Source organism: Osmia lignaria, chromosome 9 (assembly GCF_051020975.1).
Source record: "Osmia lignaria lignaria isolate PbOS001 chromosome 9, iyOsmLign1, whole genome shotgun sequence".
NCBI classification, from domain to species: Eukaryota; Metazoa; Arthropoda; class Insecta; order Hymenoptera; family Megachilidae; genus Osmia; species Osmia lignaria.
In genome coordinates this window covers 15,218,375-15,229,939 of record NC_135040.1, presented here as the reverse complement: position 1 = coordinate 15,229,939, position 11,565 = coordinate 15,218,375, and the positions used below count along the sequence as shown (strand labels likewise).

At 47.0% G+C, this 11,565-nt stretch overlaps 2 protein-coding genes and 1 long non-coding RNA gene across 3 annotated transcripts; 2 read left to right on the top strand and 1 right to left on the bottom strand.

Moving 5' to 3' along the window:
• The first annotated feature begins 2,411 nt into the window (after window positions 1-2,411).
• On the top strand, window positions 2,412-3,713 carry Nelf-E (negative elongation factor E). Its single transcript, XM_034340094.2, has 3 exons — window positions 2,412-2,619; window positions 2,734-3,227; window positions 3,302-3,713. Exons 1-3 carry the CDS (start codon window positions 2,530-2,532, stop codon window positions 3,543-3,545), a joined length of 828 nt encoding a protein of 275 aa, XP_034195985.1. The 5' UTR covers window positions 2,412-2,529; the 3' UTR covers window positions 3,546-3,713.
• Window positions 3,650-11,522, bottom strand: LOC117611649 (uncharacterized). Its single transcript, XM_034339683.2, has 3 exons — window positions 11,086-11,522; window positions 9,515-9,866; window positions 3,650-8,460 (listed from the first exon to the last, which is right to left on the bottom strand). The coding sequence occupies exons 1-3, from the start codon at window positions 11,259-11,261 to the stop codon at window positions 4,195-4,197; spliced, it is 4,794 nt and encodes a 1,597-aa protein (XP_034195574.2). The 5' UTR covers window positions 11,262-11,522; the 3' UTR covers window positions 3,650-4,194.
• Window positions 10,152-10,908, top strand: LOC143305636 (uncharacterized). Its single transcript, XR_013062681.1, has 2 exons — window positions 10,152-10,252; window positions 10,342-10,908. It is a non-coding gene; the product is annotated as an uncharacterized LOC143305636 (long non-coding RNA).
• Window positions 11,523-11,565: the final 43 nt, after the last annotated feature.

Below are 11,565 nucleotides of genomic sequence, written 5' to 3'. Positions count from 1 at the left end.
GGTCTTATATTTCGCTAGATCCGGTCGTACCCATCACTATTCCGAACAAGTGAGTTTCAAGATTTGTTCGTTTTTAGGTCTTATATTTCGCTATTTGTTTCGGGGTCCCTGGCACCCCGGTGGCACAATTTCGGTATGCAGCGTCACTGGTACGCCGGGGTCTCAGATACCCCGATGCCATAGTGTCGGTAAGTAAAGAGTGTCATCGGTGCTTTGGGGTCCTTGACACCCCGAATGCCGAAATGTCGGTATGCAAACAGTGTCACTGGTGCTTTGGGGTTCCTGATACCCCAGATGATATCATGTCGGTGTACAAAGATACTCATTGGTGCTGTGGGGTTCCTGGCACCCCGGTTGTCAAAATGTCGGTATGCAAACAGTGTCACCGGTGCTTTGGGGTTCCTGACACCCCAGATGATATCATGTCGGTTTACAGAGATACTCATTGGTGCTGTGGGGTCCCTGACACCCCGGATGCCAAAATGTCGATATGCAAACAGCGTCACCGGTGCTTTGGGGTTCCTGACACCCCAGATGATATCATGTCGGTGTACAGAGATAGTCCTTGGTGCAGTGGGGTCCCTGGCACCCCGGATGCTATATTATTGGTATGCGAAGATAAGTACGGCGCATCGGGGTCCTTAATACCCCAATATGATATCAGGTCGGTACGCTGAGGGCGCGATCTGCGAGCGGGGTCCCTAACACCCCAGTACCGTATCAAGTCCGTATGAAGAGGGCACAACCAGTTTAATTTTATTTCAGAGTTTATTTAATTTACTTCATTTATTTTTTTGCTTGTCATAGAATCATTTATTATTATATCCCTCTTCTGGATCTCAGCCGAGGACCTCATTTATTTTACTTTGTCCAGTAATTTATATAATTTTATCCATCATTATAGGCCAAGGCCATCTCAGTATCCCTTACATCCCTGCATTCCTTTCATCCCTACATTCCTTTCATCCCTTCATTCTTTTCATCCCTACATTCTTTTCATCCCTACATTCTCCTCATCCCTACACTCTTTTCATCCCTACACTCTTTTCATCCCTACATTCTATTCATCCCTACATTCTTTTCATCCCTACATTCTATTCATCTCTACATTCTTTTCACCCCTACACTCTTTTCATCCCTACACTCTTTTCATCCCTACACTCTATTCATCCCTACATTCTTTTCATCCCTACATTCTTTCCATCCCTACATTCTTTTCATCCCTACATTCCTTTCATCCCTACATTCCTTACATCTCTGCATCCCTCATAATAAATATATTGTAAAAACTGCTTCGGGTAAAGGTAAGTGAAGGTAAGTAAAGGTAGGTAAAGGAATTTCGCGAAAGTTTCGAAAAACAGCCCCCCCTGGCGGCAAAAATTCGAACTAAAATTTCGATGTCGAATCAGCGCCATCTGGTTTCGGAAAAAGGAACTAAACCTTGAACCATTTCTGGCCCTCTGGCGGCAAAAATGTGAACTAAAATCTCGACGTCGAATCAGCGCCATCTGGTTTCGGAAAAAGGAACTAAACCTTGAACCATTTCTGGCCCTCTGGCGGAAGAAATGTGAACTAAAATCTCGATATCGAATCAGCGCCATCTGGTTTCGGAAAAAGGAACTAAACCTTGCACCCTTCCTGGCCCTCTGCTGGCAAAAATGTGAACTAAAATCTCGACGTCGAATCAGCGCCATCTGGTTTCGGAAAAAGGAACTAAACCTTGAACCATTTCTGGCCCTCTGGTGGCAAAAATGTGAACTAAAATCTCGACGTCGAATCAGCGCCCCCTGGTGGCGATAAAAGGAACTAAATTTGTATAAAATCGCAGGCCTTATAGCCGCAAAAATTTCAACTCAATTTCAGGGAAGTACTAGGATGTATGGAATACAGGAATATAAGTGAAACAAGGATGTAAAGGATACAGGCATGCAAGGGATGAATAGATGTAGGGGATAAAGAGACGTAAGGAATGTAGGGACATAAGGGATGAAGCGATGTAAGGAATGTAGGGATGAAAGGAATGTATGGAAAGAATGTAGGAATTTAAGGGATGAAGCTATGTAAGGAATGTAGGGATGAAAAGAATGTATGGACGAAAGGAATTTGGGGATGAAAAGAATATAGGGATGAAAGGAATGTAGGGATGAAAAGAATGTAGGGATGCAAAGAATTCAGGGATGTAAGGGCTTGCTGGGATGTTAGGAATGCAGGGGTGTAAGGAAAGCAGTGATGTGAGGAATGCAGTGCTATAAAGATACTGGGATAAAAGGGATACCGCGAGATACTGGTAAAGTAGGTATGATTGTTATACCGGCTGTGGTTTCTGGATACAGACCTAGTCTTATCTGGGGGTGTCTGAGATCCCCCTAAGTCATATCCCCTTGAAAACATAGGTACGTCCAGTCTTTTGCCTCTATAGTCACTGGTACAATTCGAGACCGCTTGAAAACAAAAATATGTCCAGTGTTATTGGATGAGGTGTTAAATAATTTGTGTGGATAAAAAATAAATTATATTTACTTTTATTACATGCAAAATATGGTGTACTTACATTTCCCATCGAATTTAACGGAAGAGGAGTTAATGTTGCAAGCAAAGTATAATAAACTTAAAAGGAAGGTACAGATAGGTTATGTTTACTTTTTGACAGTTCAACAGAAATGTAAATTCTGTTTTTAAATTCTATCATATTCAATTTCTTCTTTCGTACTAGCTTTAATTTCTTGTTTTAAGAAAAAGGCATTGCAAGATTTAAAATCTCCAAAACAAGAGACTGAACGTATACCACAGACCCCAAAAAGGCCAACAGAAGCAAGAGATGCAAGGGAAGTTGCTAAAAAACTAATAAAATCGGGTGTAATCACAGCTCCAAAGACTCCTAAAAGACCAGAGCAGTCCTTTAAAAGACCACGTGGATTAGTAAGAAAATTAAACAGTACAGAAAAAACAGTAAGCTCTTACCAACCATTCTCAGCTACACAGATGGAAGAGGAAGAAACAGAAACAGCACGGCCAAGGGTTAAAGATTTGTATGATAGTTTTGTAAGTGCTCAAGATACAGAGGATCGTACCGGTAGCGATACGCAATCGCCATCAAAACAGGAAACAAAACCCCGCGCGGGGAATACAATATTTGTATGTGGTTACAAAATATCAGAAGATTTTTTGAAAAAACATTTTCAGACATTTGGAAATATTATTAATATTTCAATGGAAGCAGAAAAAAAGTGGGTATTAGTTTCCAACATTGTTTCAAATAAGAAAGTGTGAAATTTTATTAATATGCAATTTTATTTTTTAGCCGTGGATTTATAACATTCGATAAATCGGAAGCGGCTGAAAGGGCAATAAGTGAGATGGATGGTAGCATGGTATCTTCGATTCAGTTAAAAGTATCGTTAGCACGGCGACAACCTATAATAGAATCTATAAATGACGTTACGTCTAGCTCTATGTGGTCACCAATCGCGGCAAATTATTCTCAGAAAAGTGTGCACAAAGATAGGAGAGATCTGAAAGTGTACGAGGAAGACCTTTTTGTGTGAATGCAATATTTTTAATTTATCCATCTTGTTCTAGAGTATGTTGTTACACGGTTACAATATTCGGAGTCTTGGTTTAAAATAAACTTGTACATAGCTTCTGTTACTTTTAAAGTATGAAAAAAAGGTTTTTTTTTTTTGATTAAATTCTACTCCTTTTATGATACTACATTACTACTAACTTGATATAAAATTTGTTATTCCGTTTGTCCTCGTATTTATTAATTGCTGACTTTTAAATGATATCTGAGATTTTCATTTTTTTCTACAAAGGATTTGCGTCGATAAAAAAATAGTTATAACACTCGTATCGATAATAGATATTTGTAATTGGGAGATACATGTGTATATATCAGGATATATACACATATGCAGCACTTAGCAATTAAGTACAAGTATTCTCGCAGTAAATGATACGTGGGCATTAACTTTTTTACAAGTATCAGTCGCTCACTATCGTTTACCGGTTGTATTAAACATTTAACCAGAGAACAGACGCGTTACCTTCTCTGTTTCTGTTGTACGTTATCAAGCTTATTCTAATTTCTATTAGCGGATTCTCGTTACATGTATAAATTGACATGATAAAAATGATAGATTCAAATAAACATATAGCTTTGAGCTGTTTAATGATTTCCTTTATTTCTGTGCGTTATTTAGGCGGATTAAAATAATCCCAGTGATGATGATGCGTTACCGTTCGCGTGCTACTGAACAAGAATATCAATAAGCCAGTGACTAACAACAACATGGCGCATATCGTTAGTTCCACCTCTCGGATCTTCTCCCTGGATTCTTCGCCTACCATGGAAGCGGTGTACCGTACGAAATGCCTCATGGCTTTCATACACGCTAATCGTAGAACTCTGATTAATTGTCTCGCGCTATCCGCCACGCTGGCCTCTGAATCTACGGGTTGACTGGTCAGGGAATAAAATTGACTTGGAATTTGTGAAGCTGGAAACGCTATGAGATGGGTACCGCCTAGAGGAAAGGAGGGTACGATCGGTGATTGAGACGATTCCCTTTGGCTCTCCCTCTCGGATACCTCCTCGGTGTACGAAGTGTAAGAGATAACGGCACGTTGCGGTTGCGTCTCGCTGGTGATGCCGTGTAGTGCTACATTGTCGGGTGTGTCTGGTGTTACAGAGATAGCAGGGGGTAAGGATCGTACCGGAGAAGCGGTTTGTCGCGCTGGAGAAACACGTATAGGGGACGGTGATCTGGATCTTGATTTCCGACTCTTTCGCTCCGGTCTTTCCGGGCTGCTCTCCTTATCTTCATCTCGGTGCTCTGTCATCAGCGTGGAAAACTCGGCTGGTACCATCGATTCCAATTGTTCGTCGCTTGGTTCGGACATTCGATCGGAGGAGAATCTCGATTTCATCGCATCGTCGTCTGTTTTCGTTGTTCTAGACGACGGAGGAAGGGAGGCGCGGGATTCTTCCACGTTGGCCTGCTTAGCGGTGCTCAAAGAAAGGAGGGATTCTGAATCAAAAATTCGTAAGGACTTATCTTCAGTTGGCTGAACGACAGAGGGTGATTGTGTTGTGAGAACTTGGGTGACTGATAATGTGTGCGTTACTGGTATTTCGTTATCTTCGACGTTTGCTCGTGCAATGGACTGTGTACGTGTGCCGGACATTTCTTTGTCCTTCGTTTCAACTACTTCTCTTTTAACAACCTTTTGCTCCTCGGTTGGCCTCGACTTCTCCTCGTCCGCAGGGCCTTCCTGGACCGTCTGCTCGGCTCCTGGTTTCCGTTCCGTTTCCTCCTCGATCGGTCTAACTTCGCGAACTTGGCTCTGTTGTGCTTGAGAAGCGGCCACCGTTTCCAAGTGACTTCTAATGGCTATCAATTCCTTGATGATGGACGGAGACAGACCCTCCGCTAACATACCCGTCATGCTCTTCAACTCGGACGCAGTGATAACTAACGCGTCCACTTCCGACGCGACAATTTTCCCCGCCTCTATCTGCGACACGTTCAGACGATCTACTCGTAGATCTCCAACCTCGAGGTTACTGATTCTGACAGGCTCGTTCGACGACAATAGAGCGGAATGGACGGACGGTACGCGCGGATTTTCCTCGCGAATACGTTCCCCCAAGTGTGGCGCGGACAGGTGTCTATCTTGAAGATTTTCCATTTCGCGTGCAGGCGACGGGGACTTCAAGGACACCGTGTCGTAGGGTAGTTCCGTTTCTTCCTCCCTGCGCATACGTTGGGAGATCGGCAAGGGAGGAACAACAGGCGGTGTGCTTGCGTTGGATGGACTGGGTATCCTTTCGGTAGAGACCATGATCTGGGAGCCTGACACGGAGGGGGCGACCACGAGTTTCGCCTGAGTCACTTCCTCTTCGATCACCATGTCGTCGGGCAATGGATCGGTCTGGGTCGCGGTCGTCGTCTCCATGATGGACTCCTGGTTCACTGCACCCGCAGAACGTTCCAGGGAACGATCCTTCCTTACCCTGGGTGGTCTCGGTGGAGCTGGCAGTGGACGCCCTTGCATTTTGCTTAGCACCTCGTCGCTGCGGAGATCCTTGTGTTCCCCGTCGTCAGAATCGATCTCTATGTAGGGGGCAGACTCTGCTGGCTGAAGGGTTGTCGTCTCAAACTCATCCGTCAGTATGTTCATTTCCCTGGACATACTTGGACCCAAGGTACTGTAGGCGCGTTGAGGACGTTTAGGGGCTACAGGTTTTGGGGTCGTGGCGAATTTGTCTTTTTTTCTACGCGGAGGTGGTGGCCGCGGTGGTTTGTCTCGTTTCTCTATGATAGCGTAGCCCGATAGATCTCTGCCAAAGTCTAGATCGTCTCTAGGTATATCCTCCTCTACGTACCCTATCTCTGGTAGGGATTCAGCCCCGTGGGAGGTTCTGTCCTCGTCCTGGGCTACCGAGGTTCCTCTGGACCTGGATCTCCTCTTCGGCGGAACTGGCGCTGGTTCCATATACTCCTCTTCTCGCAGACGCGTGGCCAGCATCCGAATGTTCTCCTCGCTGGTCGCTATGATCTCCTCCGCGGTGTACGCTTCCTGGTCATCTGGCAACTGATCGGTGGGTGGTAATGGCAAAGGTTTCTCGGGAGCTGAATCAGTTGCAGCCCACTCGGTGTGTCCGTTGCATATAGCCGCCAGCTCACCGTTCCTTCTCTCCGTGGGTGTTTCTTTGCGTAAACGTTTTCGACGAGTCGGAACGACGGGCGGAACAGAGGCGGGCGAGGGTGGTCGAGGCGTATCCGTTCGTATCTGGGACCGACTACGCTGAGAGGATTTGGACTTTCTACGCACGGGTTTCACTACTACAATATCGTCCAAGGGTTCGATCGGTAATTCCGGTGGTTCGCCTTCGGTCTGATAAACTATCCGGTGTTTCGAATCGGTTCTGGTGCGTTCAGGAAACTGCTCCTCTATGGACTCGCTGCGGCGAGACCTGTTTGGGTCTCTTTTGGGTCTGACTGGCGGCATCGCTTCGTACGACTCGATCGAACCCTCTTTTTGTTTTCCCAAGGATCTGCTCCTGGTGGGACGCTGCGGAGGAGCCGGCATCGATGCGTCGCCCACAAGTATGTGACTCTGTTCCGCTCGAAGGGCGTCCCTGATCTCGCTGGTCAGATACTTGCCCAGATTCGTGTCGTCCTGGCTGAGACCACCCTCTCTCAGGAAGAACTCGTCGTAATCGATCTCCTCGATAACCCCGCGACGTCGTCGGTCGCACGAGCTGCCACTCGATTGCTGTTGCTCCCTGTCCGACTGTGCGGACGAAGGTTCCGCTTCCTCCTCCTCCTCCTCCTCCTCCTCCTCCTCCATCTCTTCGTCGTACTCCTCCTCCTCGGACGGTGTCTTGTGCACTCCGTATCTCCTGGGGTCCACCATCACGAACCCTTCCTCTTCCCTCGCTCGTAGAACCGCTTCCAAGGAACGCGATCGTTGAACTGCTCTGAATTCATCCCTGGCAATCCGTTCCTCCGCTCTCCAATCAACCTCACCCTCTTCCACCTCCTCTTTCTTAGTCCCTTTCAAATATGCTTCCGCCGCGTCTTGGTCCTGATACAACCTGGGATTCGATTCCGTTTGTTCTCTATCATAAGAATCATCCTCGGTTCTGGAAGCCTCTGATGTCGGGTGGGCATGACGCTCGGAGATTTCAGGAGATTCCTGTTCGTAATCCATGTATTGCAGCTCCTCCGGCCGTTCTTTCTCCTCCCAAGGTATCCTGGTGTCTCCTTCGAATCCGAGGGACAATCTAGGCTCCTCTCTCGAGGGATGACGCCATGGTGGCGATCTCTCCGCCGCGGTGTCCGCGCCCGAACGATCCTCGTCGATGTACGCCGTCGTGGTCTCGAACCTCCTGGTCCATCGTTTGCTGACGACCATCCCTTTACGCGGTCGGGGAAAAGTAGCGCTCTCAGCGGACTGCGCTCGAGAATCCTTCGGTGTAGAGGTCGCGTAGTAGTCGCTCTTGTTCTTCGATTTCCTCTCGAATATCCGTGGATACGTGGAGAAGTCGAAGATGTTTTTACCACGAGAACCCACCGTCGAGTCGGTGGAGCGTTCGTTAGGGGGAGACGATCTTCTCGTACGAGCTAAGGCGTTCTTCAGGTTGAACTTGGGCCTCTCGGGCAAATGAAACTTCGGTCGATCCGGTAGAGAGAATCTCGGACGATTGGGTAGATTGAACCTCGGTCGTTCGGAGAAGGATGATCTGATTCTGTCCATTCGGCTGGGTCTCTTCTCGGTCCGCGACTTATCCGACCTGGTCCTCTCGGCTCTTTGACGTTCCGGCAACGCGAACGTCGGTCGTTTAATGTTCTTCAATCGTGTGCGCAGCTTACCAGCCTGTGTCTTCAGCCTGTGGGGCAAACCGCGGGCACCGCGACGAAGGGGCAGCTCCTCCAATGCTAACGAGTCTACCTGAAATAAAAGATTGGCAATCGTTGATTGATTCATTGGCTGATCGATTATATGCGGAAAAACGTGATCGCATAACGTAACCAGTTTAAGAATGGCTTTCGCTGTTGCGTTGTTCGAGAGATATTTGAACCTACTGCGAGTTAGACTACCGATGCCCCTCACCTGGTCCTTGACGCAATACAATCTTTGTTTTGCATCGCGATCGGTACAGGCATTTCAAGAGAAACGAGGAGGGCACTGAGGGGGGTAAGTATGCGGACTTAGAAATAGCATCGTCAGGAATGGAAATAAGAGTAGAAGAAGACGGAAGAAAAAGCGATTTCCCTTTCGAATGTTTATAATTAAAGGTTTTCGAATAAAATTTTTTTAAAGAAACTTTGAATAGTAGAAAAGTTTTTCGACGATATAACGAACGGAAATAGTTTGAATGGGTGAGAAAACTATTAACGAGTCCTCCGTCGCGTCGTTCGAACTTAAAGAAATCATCTTGTCTCGAAATAATGATTATTTTTTCTCCTCGTTACAAACGAGGCCAGAGACGGGATCTTTTAATGCGTTATGTAACGCGACGAACGAAAGAGAGAGAGAGAGAGAGAGAGAGAGTTAAAGACGGACAGTAACGATACGACGGTTTGGTCGATGATGATTTAGCGGTTGATCGTCGTTTCGACGGGAATCTGGTATTTTTAGGGGAATTGTGCAACCGATGGGAAAAGCCCGAATTTTCTGGAACGTTGCGACGATGATTGCACAATGCCTCGGACAGTGACACGTTGGCTCCAATGCTTTTTATACGCGTGTTTCGCTAAATATAGTCCCGGTGGGTAAGAAACGGGAAAGCCTCGCGCGACATTCGTCGTGCTGTCTTCGTTTTACAGTATCGTAGCCCTGTTCGAACCTGAGGACTTCCTTGAAAATAAAAAGAATCAAAGAAAATACTTGTCGACGCGTCGTCAAGTATCTAATTTAACCAGTCTCCTTATTTTCTTTTCTCTTTTATTTAAATTAGACATCGTGCTGTTAAATTACATATTAATTAAATTAATTAACCCACCTGACTAGTGTTAACTTCGCCATCGGTTCTAGACTCGGCGCCAGGCGTGGGAGCATTAAAGAATCGTTCCTCCAATCGTTCCTGAAGTTGCTGCGGAGTTTCCAGTTCCTCCGATGTGTCGCCGGTTTCGACGAGTTCGCGAGCCTCCATCGCGGTGTCCTCGATCTTGCCATCGAGAGGAAGGATCAGTTCACCGGCTCGCGTCAATTCCGGTGGCAGTCGTGCCCGGTCGTCGATGCTGTCGTCGCTGTCAGCGACGGGCACCACATCCGTGTCGGTGATTCGCACGACCGGCGCCGACGCTGCTTTGGGCGACGGCGACGGTGCAGCGATCGGTTCGTACTCGTGCTCGCTATTATAAAAAGTTACTCTTTTTCTCCTTCTGGCTCTGACCGGCATTTTTCACTTCGTTTCGGCTAATTTTTTCTTGTTAGTCTTTTCTTAATTAACTAACGATTAATATTAATTGCGCTTCTTCTTATTCGTTAGAATATAAAATTACTGACAATGAGACGGTTAATACTGGTTCGGAAGTCAGTCTTGTTAGTTGAGCAAACGGGACGCTTATATCCGCCGCCTCCTCTCTTTCACTGGAGGGGACTGTTTCAGTAGTATAAGTAGAGATTGGTCGGGCGCAGTTCTCCAGCAGTGATATAGATCAGCGTTTTGATCGCGCATGAGGGCAGTGTCGAAGGAAGACTAACGTTCAGCTGATCTCTCCTTTCAGATCAGATTCAGGTACGTGTTTATCCCAGGATCGTGGGAGTGCTGTTACAGTGGTAAAAATTGATTAGTTTAAATTAAGGTATTACCCCGATGATCTTCAGGTGAAGCGTTATCATGATTTTCCACGGAGATGATCGATACCTGTGCTCCGATTACCGCGATATACAATGACTCGACGGCCGGTTAAACGCGTCGCGTTTATTCATCATCCCCTTTCTCGAGAACGCATCCATCAACTTCCTCTCGTCCTCGTCCACTCGATTCGCACACGCGTTCCTTCTTCTCTATACAGCATGCACACGAACGTTTGGACGCGGAACCGAGCGAGCTGATCGAGGATTCTATGTATAGCCAGCCGGGCGAACCTTAAATAGCTGCGACGGTTCGCGAGCATAGTCGAAACGCGTAACCAACACACCGGCTATGATCATCGTGCGTGTACATGCCGCGTCTGGAAAAGGCTGGGATCATGCTGGTATCTTGGTCGTTTACCCGAAACCCGATGAAGGTTTAAACACGTTCGATCCCCGAACGGACAGTTCAAGTTTGGTCGAGATAAGGCGTAATTGTAAATTAAGATCTTAACGAACGGCATTGATCGATGTCACCGCTGTCAGGAGCGTATATGGCACTCTGCTTTAGGGTTCATCGACACTTTATGGAATGGACACTTATGAAAAAATTTCTTTGTAAAAAAATAAAAACACTCTTTTGAAATTCCTTATCCCTCCATATGTCTCGTAAGTTGTTGGCGCAAGGTAATACTAGCTGATCGGGATCGAACGCGTTAAAGGGAGATGTTGGAGGCGCGACGTTGAGCGGTATTTCTCTGTTTAGTTACTGACCTGCAGCGGACCGCAGGTGGCTGCTGCATCGTCCTGGACGGCGGTCTACCGAGGAGAGCACGTCGTTCCGGCAGAAGCGAGTCGCTCTGGTAGTACTGACACCCACAACGGACCTCGCGTCCGAGGCTCGACGTCGACGACGCTCGCGAGCCGCGTCCACGTTGCTCCCGGTCCATCCCCACCCCCTTCGATTCCACTTGTCCACCTCCAGTCTCCTACCTGACACCACGTAGACGTGGCCGACCGCCACGCGCTGGCTGCTATTCACGATCCCGCCTTATCCTCCTTCTCGTTCGGCTGCTCGTTACACCCCCATTAACACAGTGAAAGAGGGAGAGAGTATGGCTCCTAGAGCAGACCGCTGCACCGGCTTCTTCTAGGCGACTCTCTACCCTCTGACCGTCCGAGAAACACCGACACGGACATCCGATTATTTATAGAAACCTTTCGTTTCGACACGGCCAGCGACACGAGTTCTCG